The sequence below is a fragment of the Rhinolophus sinicus genome, chromosome 13 (genome assembly GCF_057876585.1).
Source record: "Rhinolophus sinicus isolate RSI-liver-muscle chromosome 13, RSI-T2T, whole genome shotgun sequence".
In the NCBI taxonomy this organism is placed as follows: domain Eukaryota; kingdom Metazoa; phylum Chordata; class Mammalia; order Chiroptera; family Rhinolophidae; genus Rhinolophus; species Rhinolophus sinicus.
This window is the reverse complement of record NC_142513.1, coordinates 20,847,870-20,863,917: the sequence shown is the minus strand read 5'-3', so window position 1 is coordinate 20,863,917 and position 16,048 is coordinate 20,847,870. Positions and strand designations below refer to the sequence as shown.

General features: G+C 49.0%; 1 protein-coding gene across 5 annotated transcripts in view; it reads left to right on the top strand.

Moving 5' to 3' along the window:
• The window catches only part of RALY (RALY heterogeneous nuclear ribonucleoprotein), a 73,052-nt gene extending 66,705 nt beyond the window's left edge, over nt 1-6,347 (top strand). For 3 of the 5 annotated variants that reach the window (XM_019733841.3, XM_019733851.3, XM_019733864.3), the window contains 6 exons: nt 73-120; nt 2,177-2,343; nt 3,055-3,168; nt 3,374-3,546; nt 4,747-4,795; nt 5,999-6,347. In XM_019733841.3, the coding sequence (XP_019589400.1) occupies nt 73-120; nt 2,177-2,343; nt 3,055-3,168; nt 3,374-3,546; nt 4,747-4,791 (547 nt within the window). In that variant the 3' untranslated portion in view covers nt 4,792-4,795; nt 5,999-6,347. The remainder of the gene's footprint in view (nt 1-72; nt 121-2,176; nt 2,344-3,054; nt 3,169-3,373; nt 3,547-4,746; nt 4,796-5,998) is intronic. The other 2 variants (XM_074318357.2, XM_019733869.3) reach the window with 1 other exon arrangement.
• Nucleotides 6,348-16,048: the final 9,701 nt, after the last annotated feature.

Genomic DNA, 16,048 nt, shown 5'->3' with positions numbered 1-16,048 from the left:
AGATGAGGGCCTGTGGAGAGTGGGCTGAGCGGCTGTCCCTAAGCCCCGGCCCTCTCCCCTTTGTTTCCCCAGTGGCTACAGCTTTGACTATGATTACTACCGGGACGACTTCTACGACAGGTGAGCAGGGGAGGGGCGTGCCCAGGCATGAAACAGCCAAGCTGGAAGGGTCCTGAGAGATTGGTGGTGCAGCCCACTCAGCAATCGGACTGGGAACCTAAGCCCAGAGGTGCAGACAGGCACCTGCCCAAGGCTGCGTTACAAATTGGTGGCAGAGCTGGGACTAGGGTCCACATCTGCAGGTGCCAGGCTAGAGCTCCCCCACCCCATAGTGTCTCCCACTCTGACTGCCCTTCCACCTCCTAATCCTGGGGTGAGACTCAATGGGACTGGACAGCCACGGGACACATAAACGTAGCAAGTTGGAAGACAAAACAGGGTACAGCGCTGGGTTCAGGGAGTTTGAGCCCTCATGCTTCTGCCGTCCCTTCTTCTTACCTCTCTGAGGTGCCCAGCCGGCTGGAAGGAATCTCAGAGCTCAGTCTGAGTCACTTGGTCTTATATTTATAGCCAAGAGGCCAGCAGCTCTTTAGAGGTTTAAATTAGTCCCTAGTGGGCTGTGGCCCACCCTCCATCCCCGAGCTGACGCAGATCCCAGCCTTGAAGCTGTGGGCTCCACTCCATGGCTCCAGCCACATTCTTGAGTGAAAATTGTGGTGGCAGCTGCCTAAAAGTTCTCCCTGCTTCCCTCCCTCCTGCGTGGCCTGTCCCAGGCTGACCAAGAAGAATACAACCTCTCCGAGCCTTAGTTTTTTCCACCTGTGAATGGTTTCAGGAGAGGGTGCGGTGTAGTTGAAAGTGCCCTATCCTGGGAGTCAGAAGACCTGGGTACTAATCTCAGCTCTGCCACTGAATGGACTGTGTGACTTTGGGCAAATACGCTCCCAATCTGTGTAATGGGCTTGCACCAAATGATCCCTCAGGGCTCCTCCAGCTCTGGGATGCTGTGGTTCAGTGATTCTGACCAAGGCCAGAGCCGCCCCCTCCCCTTGGGGGCAGAAATGCAGTGTCTGGGACTGGGTCCATTCCCAGAGACTCTCCATCTCTAGCCATCACCAACCTAGGACAGGACTCCCTGAACAAGGGAGTGCCAAGGCATGGGGAATTGAATTGCCCAGTGATGGCATGTTTCCTGGTTGTCATCAGGAAAGCAATCTCACAGTGTACCTCTGAGGCTGCTGTTCCCTGCAGGAAGGTGGTAGCAGCAGATATAGTGGGAGAGACCCCTGCTCAGCCTCCTGAGCTTCTGCCTGATGAGCAGGGAAAGAAGCCCTCCTGGAGAGGACTGGGTGATGGCGTTGCAGGGCAGCATACCATCTGGGAGCCCAGGGGTCTGCTTGAGCTGCCCAACCTTGGTACTCCACTAGGCCTCCTGCCCTCCATCTCTGAAATAGAGTAAGAAGGATGGGGTGGCTGAGGGGGCCCAGGAGGAGGAAAGGGGCTTGGAGTCCAGCATCATGTTTCTGAGGTCATAGGCCCCTGAGTTGAGGGTCTCGGTACCCTGGCCTTTCATTGATCACACCTCCTACCTGTGTTCTTAACCAAGTTCTTTCATGATCTACCCTTACAGCAGCCTTGGTGGGGGAGGGGGACGCAGATTTGGGATAGCCATCCTCGTTAGGCAGATGGGGAAACTGAGGCTCAGGCAGGTGAGGGATTGGCTCTCCAGTCCCACACCTCTCTGTTCCCAGCTGGGGATTTGTGCTGCTTTAGGGAGATCTACAAACTCTGACCAGAGGTTGGGGTGGCAGTTGATTGAGCAGAAGTGGTTAGGTGACAAGAGTAGGCCTGGGTGTCAGGGTGATCTAGGAAAGCCTCCCTTCTGGAGCTGGTCTCAGTTTACTCCTGTTGAACGGGGCTATAACTACTATTATTACCTGCCATCTCACTTGCCCTTACCCAGCCTGGCTTGTAGGAAAGATGGATGTAGTGAGGATCCCAATAGTTCTTAGGGTCTTGAAAGCCCTTCCTCTTCACCCCCAGGCTTGTTGGGAGCAAGCAGAGGCGTGTAATGCAGGCCAGCCCTTCACCAGCCATACACCTGTTGATCTAGAGTTGCAGTGACCCCTGGTGGCCACAAGCCATGCTGCAGCCTCTGGCCCATTTGCCCTCACAGGCTCTTCGACTATCGGGGCCGCCTGTCACCTGTACCAGTGCCCAGGGCTGTCCCGGTGAAGCGACCCCGGGTCACAGTCCCTTTGGTTCGGCGTGTCAAAACCACCATACCTGTCAAGCTCTTTGCCCGCTCCGCAGCCATCACCTCCAGCTCAGCCAAGATCAAGTGTGAGTGACTTATCTTCTTCCTCGATAATTCTTTTTTGTCATTAGCAAAATAATAGAATTACATTTTTTTACATTGGAAAATAGATAAAGGAACAAATCTCCCACAGTTCTGCAGCTCTAATACAACCAAGTGAGTATTTTTGTGCGTTTCTAAGAGGAAAGACTGACATTTGAGGTGGGGCTTGGGTTGGGCACAGAATCCAGCGCTATGACATAAAGCCCAGTGAGGAAATGGTGTCACTTTCTTCTAGTAAGGGCAGGTCTATACAAGCCCACTACTCCACATTCACGCGGGTGTGCACACACTCTGGTCAGCCACCCAGGAGATCTGATTGTGTAACACCCACATTTACACACCTGGAAAGACAGACACCAGCCCATATCACATGCAAAGACACGTGCTTGCTCAGGGGCACACACACATGCACACACTCCTGCGTCCTTCCCCAGCCCCAGTCCCTTGCAGAATTGAGGGGTCGGGGAAGATCCTGTTCAGAAGGGCGGGCTGGTCATTTGGTCATAAAATGTAGGAGTGGCATTTTAGAAAGTCTCAGGGGAGCCACAGGCAACTCCAGCCTTTTCCCTGGCCGTGGACAAGGACACTTCCTGCCACTGGCCTGACTTCCTGCTTGACAGAATGGGGCTAGGGTCTTGTGTTAGCATTGAGCCCCCAGCCTCCAGGTGACAGCCCTGTGCTCCCTCCACTCCCAGTAAAGAGCAGTGAGCTGCAGACCATCAAGACAGAGCTGACGCAGATCAAGTCCAACATCGACGCCCTGCTGGGCCGCTTGGAACAGATTGCTGAGGAGCAGAAGGCCAACCCAGGTCAGCTTCCAAGGGTCCTTGCCCAGTTCCAGGGACTAGCAGCCCAGAGCAGTGTGGGGAGGACAGTACACGGGGCACAGAGGGCCTGTGGCCTCTAATTCCACTCGGATCCACTGTGCTGAGACCTCGCTTCCGCTAAGGTGTTGCCCCAGGCAGCTGCCCCAGGCTGAATTTTATTCCCCTCTCCCCCCTCCTTCCCCCTCAGATGGCAAGAAGAAGGGTGACAGTGGCAGCGGCAGTGGCAGTGGTGGTGGCAGCAGCCGGCCACCAGCCCCCCAAGAGGACACAGCTTCTGAGGCAGGCACGCCCCAGGGAGAAGCACAGGCTCGAGATGATGGCGATGAGGAGGGTCTGCTGACACACAGCGAAGAAGAGCTGGTGAGGGCATGGCTGGGGGGCTGGGACTGGGCTTTGCTCTCCTGGTTACAGGCGAGCAAGTAGCAGGTAGCAGGGGAAGGAGGACCTTTGAGCTGATTACTCCTTCCCAGGGCTTCTAGTCCTGTAAGGAAGAGGGGAAACGAGCGGGTGTAGCTGCCTGTTTCTGCCACCTCAGAAGTTCCACTGAGGGCTGGGACAGGGCCTGTTCTAGGCTTGGTTTTCCACATGGGTTGGAGAAGGGAAGAGTCAGGGGCTCGGAGCACACATGGTCTGCAGAGTTCCAGGGAGCAGGTCTGGGATTGCCTGGGGAAGCCACAGGGAAGTAGGTATCCATTTCATGTCAGGACTTTTAAAAGCCTCTGTTGCTTGAGCATGAAACAGGCTGTGTCATGAGGGAGTGAGCTCCCTGTCTGTTACTGGAATTCTTCGCAGTGAGGCTGGGAAGCCATTTGGCAAGAAGCTGATATTAAGTGGGAAGGTAGACGAGATTCTGAGTCTAAGTTATCTGTTGTGTGCTTACTACTCGTTTACCTAGCAAACATTCACTGAGCACCAGGCCCTGGAGTCCACAATTTCTAACTTCATTTAACCTTAACAACAGCCTTGCACTGTGCAAAGTATTACTTTTCCCACATTTTACCCCCTGAGGAAGCTGAGGCTCAGAGGAGTTGAATAGCTTGCTTAGGACCTTATACCTGATGAGGCTCGAGCTAAGATTGGAGCCCAGACTTCTTCACTGGGTCTGGAACTTTCTCCTTTCCATCACTGCTGGTTTCTGGTATGAGGACAGGTGGGCTCATGGCCATGACACGTCAGAGGTCCTCCTCATGCCCGGCTGATACTTCAGCTTATCCTTTTGGGCACAGTAGTCTTCATAAAGGCTTAGATGCCCCCAAAAATGGTGAGCTCACTAGTCTACTGGCCTTCAGCCTGCTCCAGTCTGAGAGGGTCTTTCTATGCAGAAACGTGCCCCCTGCCATGCCCAGAACTTGCTTGAATGGTCCCTTCTCTCTCCTGAGGGGCCCTCAGACCACCCTGTTGGAATCCTAAGCCAGCCTTGGTTAGACTGGTCTCAGTCACTCCCCTTGGCTGTCCTTCCCGCTCTTTGAGTGTGGTCTCCAAATGTACCCTGGGCCTCGGGGCAGGACTTGGAGCTTGCAGTGAGTGATGTGTGGTCTCTTGTTGCCTCCTCCCTATCAGGAGCACAGCCAAGACACAGATGTGGAGGATGGGGCCTTGCAGTAAGCAGGTATGGGGGTCCTGGTGGGCAGTGGGTGAAGTGAAGTGGAGGGCATGTCATGAAGCAGACTTGGCAGGATACTGCTGTGCCCAGCAGTGAAGGCCCCTCCATTCCCAGTCATCTTGCCATGCCCCTTTGTGGTGGGGGCTTGGTGGGCTGTGGGAGCAGGAGCTGTGGGTGAACTAGCCAGGCCCTCCCAGCAGAGGTTTCCTTGGCACGCTGAGCCGTGATGCCCATCTCCACCCTTGAGGAGCTCTAAGCCTGGTGGAGGAAGACAAACCATTACAACCCAGTATGAGCAGGATGATGGGCTAGAGAGCTAGGGGGTCAAAGAGGGGTGTGGTGGAGGATGTGAGGTGTAGCTGAGCGTGTTCAGGATGGAGGGAGCATCTGAGGGAACACCGTTGCAGAGGCACAGACCTTTGGCAGTCCTCGGGAAAGGCCAGGAGCCTGCTGTGGCTGTAGTGCCAGCTCTGCAAAGTAGCGAGAGGGAACTGCTCATCATCAGAGTGAGATTGTGCCAGGCTTAGGGTCTGGGACTTGATCCTGCTGGGAGGAAATTCCCTGTGTGCCAGGAGCAGATGTAGCAGATGTGGAAACTGAGGCACTGAAGGAGGCAGGGAGATACCACATATCGCACAAAATCCCAAGGTGGTATTGGTGGAGGCTGGATTTGAGGTATGTGTGGCTGTCCTGGCCAGTGTTCACCACCCTGCTCCGCCCCACCCTAGAAGAAAGCCGGGCCACACCAGCTCTGCCAACTGCCCCATTCCTTTGGGGCCCATGTTCAGATTAAGACAGGCTTCGGTGGAGAAAGCCTCAAACAGAGGTGTCTTTACACATGACACATTCATGCTGTGAGATGCTCCGCCAGCAGGGGCTTCCCATATGGTTAAGTGTAGGAAATTCTGCATATGCGGTCTTCGCTTTTGGAGCTTCGTGGTTTGTTTTACCAGTAAGACTAAGTTTTACCTTGTTAAGCAAGTTTGCAGGTAAAGTGCGGGGGCTCAGGTGAGGAAATAGAGGCTCAGAGAGAGGGCGAGATTTGGCCAACAATGCATGACCAGAACACTGCGAGGCCAGAGCCAGAGTGCAGGCGGGTATGTCTGCAAAGAGCAAACACTGTTCTGCCCTTTCTTCTTCCCTGCCCCTTCTCAAGAGCACAAGGGGCTTTTCCTCTCAGCCTCAGTCTCTCCTTTGTCTCTTTCTCAGCCTGACAGGAGTGATGGCCATCGGCGGGATAAGGACGTGCATTGTACCAGCCCTCAAGCTGGGCACCTACCCCTGGACGCCACCCCAGCAGGTCCCAGAGGAGAACTGGCAGCAGGCGCGTCATCCCCCACGCATCCCAGCCAGTGCCACTTCCTCTGCAGGTGGAGTTATCGACCTCCCCTCCCCATGTACCCTCCCTGCTGGCACTGCCCAGGCCGAGGGCAGAGCACAGAGGTTTCCCCACACTGCCTCCCCTCCCCAGGACATTCCCAAGCTTGGGGTTTTTCTATAGATTTGGAGAGGGGGGGTCACAGGGAGGGGACCCTGACAATAAAGAGATTGGATCCCAGCTTGCTCTGAGATGGGATGGTTTGTTTTCTCATGAAGGTGCGCTGGTCCTCCTGCCCAACCAGAAGGCAGATCTGCTGTTCCCTCCTTCATTCTTACCTTCCAGGGACCACTGTCTAGGGTGCCTAATACCGATCCACCCCGGCCTTAACTTCCACGGGGAAAATGGGGTAAAGATGGTCAGTGGGGTTGTTGGGGAAGGTCGGATGTGTCAGTGTCCATGGGAGCATCCTGGTGGATGAAGTGCCAAGTGACTGGGACCCACTTGGTCAGGTAGTAGGAGGTCTAAGTCTGGTCTTCCCAAGCTCTAAAATAATTATAGAACCTGCTGTTTCTTCCCCTTTTCTGTCCTGGTTTAGGACACTATGTTTTTTCACTTGGGCTTCGTACTCTCGACAACCTCCCAGTCTCCAGCTTTTCCTGCCCAGTTTCCCACCGGCCACTACAGATTATTTCTGAATCGTGTCCCTTCCCTGCATAAAACCCTTTCCTGACTGACTTCTCACTGTCAGGACAAAACCCCAGCTCCTGACTGGGGTACATGATCCTGCCTGCCCAGGCCTCTCCTGTTCTTTTGTCACCACCTCTCTTTCCTGCCCCCCTTCCCACTTAGCACTGCAGCTACACGAAACAAGTCCTTCATACTCACAGGCAGCAAGGAATTGCGCCGCACCCCGGGTAACCTCATGCAGTAGGAGGTTGGCATCAGGAGGCATGTGGTCCGCCTGCACCTATCTTGGGCCACCTGTCTAGACATTTACTTCTTTAACTGGCCAGGTTCCTTCAAACTTCCACTTCTGTCCAAACTTTACCCCCCACCCCCGCCACCATCTTTTATTCCCCACCACAAATTGACCAATTTCCTCACATTCAAGTTTCCAAGAGAGAATCAACTGCCACAGCAGATTTTTTAAAGTCACCCATAGGCTACAGGTACCTTTTCTGGCCCAGTGAACTGGGTGGTACAGCTGTGGCTACTTTGGCTGGTCTTACTGGCCCGGGCTGGGGGTGGGCAGGCACCCACAAACATGATTTGCTCCAAGCCTGGCACATACTCATGCTCCTACTTTCTCCACCTGGGAAGTATTCATTTATCATTAAGCTGTTGTTTTATTGTCACCACCTCTGAGAAGTCTCCCTGACCAGCCTACTCCTTCCTCTTCAAGAGTTGTTTATTCTCTCCTCTGGGCAGCTTTCCTCAACACAGGAAATTCAATTCCATCATCAGCAAGGGCTTTGGGATCTTTTCCTCTGTCTTTACATGTTCCTCATAGGCTGTACGCATGCTGGGATCCTTATGGAAAATCCCGTTTCAAACCAATAGTTCTACAACATAGCCTCCACCAAACCTCCCCCTGGCTTTTGGCTGCAGGTTTTGGTGGAGGATGGAGGCTGGGCTTGGGATGATGCTCAGGCTCCCCTGAATATGGTAACCTCCAGGGGTGGCTTTATTGCCTCATGTCTCCCTGGGCAGCCCTCCTGCCTGCCATTGACAGGCCAGCAGTCTGAATGAAGCCTGAGTGTGGCTCTATGTTCCCAAGCTATACAAGGGGCCTGACTAGCCAGCAGCAAGGCAGCCAGAGTTCTGGACCCACAGCTGAGCCAAATGCCCCCATCCCTGCTTGGCCACTGCTTCTAAATGTGATTCGAAGCCTTTTTGGAGCTTTATCTGCCCAGTGGGATCACAGCTCTCTATGTATGCATGGCAGGGACACAGGGAAGCAAGGGGAGAAAGGATGGAGGCTGAAGCCTTTAGTCTGAGAGATCCAGACCTGGTCTGGGCCTTGGCCCAGCTTGGTCAAAACAAAAGACTTCAGTCTGGAGAAATGAAGATGGTGTCCTGAGGAAGATACTCGGTCCACAGAGAGTGTCCTGTTCCCCCTGAAGAGCCCTCAGTGGGACATACTCCTTCAGTCCTTGAACCCACAATCTTGCCTTGCTTCCCAGAAGGCCATAGCCCAGCTCTAGCAGGACTGCTTGCATACCTGGGCAGGTGTTCGTGTCTAGGTGGGGAACCACTACCTTGGACTGGAGCTAGGGTAAAGTCTAAAGGGATTCTGGGGCCTGGTGAGCCTCACACTGAGGGCTGACACTGTTCCTGTGTCTTCAGAGCTTAGTGCTATGTGCCCATTGCGCTGTAATGACATTTCCAGACTTGACAAAGGCCCTACTCAGTAGTACTTGACAAAGCACTTTTCAGAGCTGGAGGGACAGGTAGGGGGGCTGTGGGCTTCCATAGTATGTCAGGCTTCGAGGGCCCTGGGAAGAGCAAGGAATACCGCTTCCAGGGTGGGTATCTGCCCTACCCGAAGGCTCTGCCTAACCACACTGGCACCAGAACATATCTTGGACAGTGAGAATGGGATTCCCATCCTGACACCCCAGAAAATCCCCTGAACTACTTCAGCCCCTGGGGAAGCTCATAGTTGGGCCCTTGAATGGGAAGTTCATACCCACAAAACCCTGCATACATATGCCTGCCCTCCCCATGTCTGGGGCCAGGAAAGTCATCCCTCATTCCATTGCTCAACAGTTTTCATTTTTCTGTCCAACTTCTGAAAACCAAAAGGAGATGAAGAAATGTGATATCAGATTGTGTCCCATGACCGCTTTCTCTAGGTGTTTTCAAGATCTGAAACCTCATTGTGATCCTAGCAGCCATCTTGAAGGAATATCTCAGCCAGTGGGTGGTTTACTGGGCTGTGAGCTAAAGCTTTCCCCGCTGTACTGCTGCCAATAAGGTTGGTGACCCTGGGTGTCTTTTTCCTTGCCAGGTCTCAGTTTTCTCATCTTTATGACGGGTTGTCCTAGATCAGGGATAGTATGGGCCTTATATCAGTCATTAATTGTTGTATAACAGTCACCCTGAAATACAGTACCTTTCATGAACATGTATTCTGATTCTTTGGCTTGGCAATTTGGGCTGTACTGAGCTGAGCAGTTCTACTTATCTTGGCTCTCATGTTGCTGAAATGAGCTGGAGATTGGCTGGAGACTGATTGGTCCCAGATAACCTCACCCACTTGTCAAGTGGTTGGCTGGGCAACTGGGCCACATGTTCCCAGCATCTAGCAGGCAAGACGGAAGCCCTGATACACAAATGCTCTTCAAAGCTCCTGCTTGTATCGTTTGTAAGGTTCCATCACTGGCCAAAGCAAGTCACATGGCTAAGCCCAAATTCCTCTTAATTTGAAGAGCTTCAAAATATGGCCATAATTTGTTTTTAATCTATCTCAGGCCTCATTTCACTTGCTGCATCAGGACACTTAGTAGCAGCTGCTGGAGCACTTTTTGAGGATTTGGAACAGTTTTTAGACTGTTAGGAGATAGTAACATGATAGTTTGGTCATTTTTGTATCGGTAAGGAATTGACATGTGGGTATTTATCAGGCATTAGCCAACCCTGGCCAGGTCACAGTCTGTCCCATAAGGGCATTATCTACCATGCTGATGAGACCACAAAATACAGATGGTAGAGCAGGGCCAAAGCATCTGAGCTAGGTGTCCTGGGTTTGAATCCCACTTGGGCCACTGATTAGTTTTGGTAAATCAGAATCCTTTCACCTTGTGGCCACATTCTTCATAAAATTATTCCAGAATAACAGTAAACCACTTCCTGAATATGTGCTATGTAAAAGGCACATTTTACACTTATGTAATCTCACAACCACCCTTTAGGTGGATGTAGTGTGAACTTTTGGTTGTAAGTTATAGATAAACTCAAACCTCAAAGAGGAGGAAATTTGGTTTTACAAACAGAAAAGTCCAGGGCCTGTGAGGGTGGAGGGGGGAGTAGGAAGAATCCCCAAAAGGGAAATACGAGTTCTATTGCTGAAAGAAAGGAGGCTTGGACTGACAGAAACATGTCTTCTATGTGCCCATTTTATAGATTTTACAAATGTAGAGCTTCTAAAACATGGCCCCATCCATGCGTGGTGTGTATATCGTCTCCCTTTTGTCTCGACTCGGATCAATAGAATACAGTGGTGGTGATGCTATCCCAGTCTCCTAGGCCTGTTCTTAAAAACTAACAGTATCCACTTGTGCCTTGGGACCCAACCACCATGCTGTGAAGAAGCCCAGGCCACTTGGAGGGAGAGGCCATATGTGCATGTTCCAGCTGGCAGCCAGGATCAACTGTCAGATACGAGTGAGGAAGCTTCAAGATGATTCTAGCCCAGCCACTGTCTGATGGAGAACCGAGTAAGAACTTCCTCGCTGACCCCAGTCAAAACTAGCACCATGAAGGATAAAAATCAAATGATTGTTGTAAGCCACTGTTTTGGAGTGATTTGTTATATGTCAATAGAACACAAACTGAGACTACGTAGCTTACTCTACTTTAGTGGGACTGGGTTAAGAGTACAGACTTTGTGTTGAACTCAGTTCCTATCTAGACTTTGTGGTGTGGCCTTAGGCAAGTCACTTAATCTCTCTGGGCCTCGTCTTCCTCACCCAAAAAACAGAAAAGAGCATATCCTTATATAATATGGATATAGATATCCTTATCTAAATGAGAACACTTACCATTACCTAATCCAGATTCAGTAATTTTTCTCATAAAAATAACACCATAGTTTCCTCTTTTTTTCCTACTTATTTTTATACTCATCTTGTTCCAAAATGTATTTCAGGCAGCTTACAAAGAGAAAGTCAATAGAATATTATGAAAATGGGACAAGGAAGATAATAGCAAGCAGGCCTTTTGTTGGCATTCCAATGTCTGAATTATTGCAATCCAGAGCAGTGTGTTGGTCCAGTCAGTAGGCCTGTGGAGCAAGCCCAGCTGGCCCTCCTGCTTGTATGAATGAACGGACACCTCCTCTGACTGGTGGAGTGGGCTCCTAGTCCACACATACCCCTCCCTGCACCTCTGTCTCAGTGCACCTCCTGTGGGAGCCCAGATGATCAGGGTGTCCTTCCACAAAGGTGCAGTAGCCGAGTCTTGTTTGGGCAAGTGCGTGCGTTTGGCTTTTCTGCGTACACAGAACAGAAATTGACAGAGTTACCCATTCTCACTTTCTGACCTGGACCACATCTCTTCCTCACCCTCCAGTCCCCTGTAACAATAAGCCCCCTTACCCTTTAAACCTCACCTTTAGTGTCTACCCCCTGCACACCCCAGTGTCCAGTTCCCTGGGAGCTGCCTAAAGCTAGAGACTCTCATTTATCCTTGCCCATAAGGGTTTTCAAAAGAAATGTGTGAGTTGGTCAACCATATAATTATGGAGCAAAAGCAAACAATCCAATGCAGCATCTACTTTTGTGTACTCAATTATATCCCACCCCTGCTGCATTACACTCTTGAGAAAGAGGGATATAACACACTATGTATATGTACGAAGCTTAGAGTTAAGTTAGCGAACTTGTTGCAAAAATGTTGCTAACCTTTTTTGATATCAGAGGGATTATTCATTATGAATTTGTACCAAATTAACCAAGTTTACTATTTGGAAGTGCTGAAAAGGCTGCGTGAAAAAGTTAGACGACCTGAACTTTTCGCCAACAATTCATTGCTCTTGCATCACAACAATGCACCAGCTCACACGGTACTGTCTGTGAGGGAGTTTTTAGCCAGTAAACAAATAACTATTGGAACATCCTCCCTACTCACCTGATCTGGTCCCCAATGACTTCTTTCTTTACCCGAAGATAAAGGAGATATTGAAAAGAAGACGTTTTTATGACATTCAGGACATCAAGGGTAATATGACGACAGCTCTGATGGCCATTCCAGAAAAAGAGTTCCAAAATTACTTTCAAGGGTGGACTAGGCGCTGGCCTCGGTGCACAGCTTCCCAAGGGGAGTACTTCAAAGGTGACCATAGTGATATTCAGCAATGAGGTATGTAGCACTTATTCTAGGATGAGTTTGCAAACTTAATTGTCAGACCTCGTATGTATGTTCCCATTTCCTGGATGCTCTGCTAAGTTCTTTAACACAAATTGCATTATCTTATTTAACCCTCACAACAATCACACAGAGTTGGAGACACTCATCTCACGTTACAGATTAGGAAATTGAGGCTTTCAAGATCACGTCACTTGGAAGAGGTGGAGGCAGGATGCAAACCTGGGCAGTCCCTCCCCACATGCCCGTCATAAATGACTCTGAAATTCCTCTCCCGATTCTTGTGACAAATCTTCCTGCCTCTCTTCCTCCTCTGTACACTTAAGTTTCTTTTGCTGATGCTTCCTCTTATGACAGCACCTCTCCATCCTTTTTCTGTATAGCTACCTGGCTGACCAAACCCATGGCTTCAGATTCCAGACTCATGCCCCCACCTTCTCCACCTTAGTCCTCCCCAGGAGTGTCAGACTATACAGAGGGTGCCAAAAAAATGTATACACATTTTAAGAAAGGAAAATACTATTAAAATTGTAATAATATATACTGATAACAAAAGAGGACTACAAGTCATGTATATACATTTTTTTGGCACCCCCGGTATATACAGACACCCATCTGATAGCTGCCCTTGAATGTCCAAAAGGATCTCAATTGAACTCTACCCTGTCCAGCCCCCAGTCTGTTTTTCTTCATTCCCTTGTCTCCATTTTCTCATCTGTAAAATGGGGATAATAACTACCTCAAAGGGTTGCTGTGCTGATTCAATGAGTTAATATGTGTATGAGTACCTAGAACAGGGCCTAGCACAAAGCAGAGACTTTGGTAGTGCTACTGTGTGTCCCTGAAAATAAGACTTAGCTGGACATCAGCTCTGTGTCTTTTGGAGCAAAAATTAATATAAGACCCAGTCTTATTTTACTAGAATATAAGACCGGGTATAATATGTAATATAATAAATATAAACCGGGTCTTATATTAATTGTTGCTCCAAAAGAGACATTAGAACTGATTGTCCAGCTAGGTCTTATTTTCAAGGAAACACGGTAGCCACTTATGTAAATGATTACTTAAGAATAGCCCAGGTTCTGGGTCACACAGGCATATGTCATAGTGCACTGGTATACCTGGAACTGAAAAAGGAAGCAATCATAATTCTGAGGCCAAAATTGTTATGATACTGAACCTGTTGCCTAGTGTGATGTGATTAGTTTGGCCCATTTCCCATGTCATATTTTGGCTTTGATTTGGTTTCTGGCTCATTTAAAAGCTCATGAAAATCTGTAGCTGATGAATGTAATTTGAAAAGATGCCCATTAAAATGTGGTGTTTAATATGAAGACTATCCATTAATACTTATCTCTTAGAACAGCTGGTCCTCCAATGGCTTCAAATGTATTAATAAAACACAAGCCAAACTTAAAGCAAGGGGCAGTAATTAAAAGGGTTCAGGAATATCTCATAGTGTCAGGGAAGGTTAGAAAGGACAGGAGCAATGGCAGCCACAGGGGATCCAGCAGGTGTTTGGTTCTCTTTTCTTGAGCACCACCATCAATTTGATGAAGCTCCAAGCACTATGCCTCTTGCAAATCCTTGAGAGTTTAATGCCCTACTGCCAAGGGTGGCTGGGTTTATCAGGATTACTGTGACAGAAAACCATCCCAAGAGCAGTCTTTAATAGGAAGTCAGTAAACCCACCATCATAAAAAGGGATAGTTCTCAGAATTGGTACATTTGGCAGGGCCACCCTTAGGGAAAAGGGATATGCTTACAAGTACTACCCGCCATAAAGTCCTGCCCTCTGACTCTGAAAATTCAGCCTAAGGGAAGTATGCAGCATAAGGAATATAGTTCCATGTGCCAAGGCAGGCCTAGGTTCAACAGTTTATATACACTATCTCACCATCTTTGAGATAGGCATTTTCCCATTTTATAGATGAGAATACAGAATATAATCAACTGCAGAGAAAGACTCATTCCAGGCTGTTCATTCTAAATTTAAAAAATACATCCTATAAAATCCAACTTCTAAAAACAGTGCAAAATCTAATGTTCTGTTCAAATGTGAAACCTTAGCATTGCCAGGGCGAAAGATCTGGATGGGGAAGGCCAGGTTAGAGGTGGAGCTTCACACGGTACGGCAGAACTTCTTCCAAGCTGTCCAGTGCAGCATTTTTTCCGCACATACATCCTACAAGATACTGGGGCAGAGGGAGCTACAAGTCTGCATACTCTATTCTCCTTTTAAAGAAAACTCCAATACTGGAACACCTACAGCTTGCTAGGCACTGGATACAGACACATCAGTGAACAAGACTGTTCTCACGCTATGTGGAGGGGGGTGATATTTTACATGCAGCGCGCAAGGATCTCTGAAGTGTGGGTGAGCCACAAAGATCTCTTAGGACAAGCTTAAGCTTTTCTGTAGGTGGAGTTGGGGGTGGGTATGGCGTCAAGAGGGTTTGCCAAAGACTAGAGATAATTATGCATGTTTATGTGGTCATGAAAATGCCTATCACATACTAAAGACAGGCAGTCATGGAACCTGTTTGTCTAGTCTCAAACTTTTCTTTTTATACCATAGAACCCTTCTTTTTTTTACCCCTTTGCATAATTAGGAATATTTCCCAACATTGTTTCCTAAGACTGAAGAGTGGCCTGGTTCCCCTCCTCACAACCACAATGTGATCAGAAATGCACAAATGCGTTTGCTGTGTCACTCCATGGAATGTTCCTTTCAGCTGAGCTGTGGTTAGTGTGCGGTAGTGGAGGCTAATGCTCCTATGGGTAACCTACAGCCACCCACCATTTTGAATGGCTTCAGTAGAGTCGAAGTAACTGAGATACCTGAATTGGACGATCTTAAATGCTCTGAAACAGTTCAGAGAATCTGTTTTGAGAATGAAGTTAAAAATGGGTTGAAATTGCCAACATAACTGTGTACCAACCTGTCATCAAACTTAAGTCCAGTGTCTTCTCCTAAGGGGTTCCACTAAAGTAAAGAACAAAACACATGCATACACACAAAAGCAATGGAGCACTAATTACACAAGAGGCACTCATCCTTGCTTTATTCACGCAGTAACATCCGACATTGGGAATCATGTGGACGAAGATACAAAAGAAGGAAGATGGCATTATAAACAGCAGTTGAGTTCATCAGGGCAGTGGTGGCAGCTCAGCCAGTGTGTGGTCCCCTCAGGACCTACTAGGTTGAAGGAATGCTCTGCTCCCTCCATTACTTCATGGCCAAGGTGTTTTACGCTTGGCTTGTACTTTAAAATTAAGGGTCACAGTGATTAAAAACAACATGGTCAAGACATTCAGGGCTGAGTGAGTGACTGCTCCTGGGCTGCTTAGGATTAGTCTTGCAACAAGCGAGGAGCAATGTTATGCTCTTATCCTCGGCAAGTGTGTGCAAGGCACATCACCACAGACACATAGGATCATCTTTCTCCCGTATCAGTGGAGAAATAGCCTTTCAGCCAGTTCCTCTTAGAAGGCGGAACTGGAGGCACCAGAAGCACCACACAGACAGCATCACCTCTTGGTTTCTCATGGTCACATTCAAGACACTTTAATACAGAAAATAGAAAAGCATTTGTGGTGGGCCTTTTCAAACCCAGAACAAGTTGGGGAGGAAAAGAAAAACTTCCTCTAGTATCACGGTTTAGACTCTCAGAAGAGTTCTCTGTACTGTACATGCCATATCTCTTACTTGCCAACGGATATACAACTAGGGTTTTTCATCAGTATGCCAGTTACAAGACATACTTCAAAGCTATATTTCTAAGAGTTCCTTAGTGGCCAATAAGAAAATTCTGAGGGAGGGTACCTAGCACCTTGTATTCCCT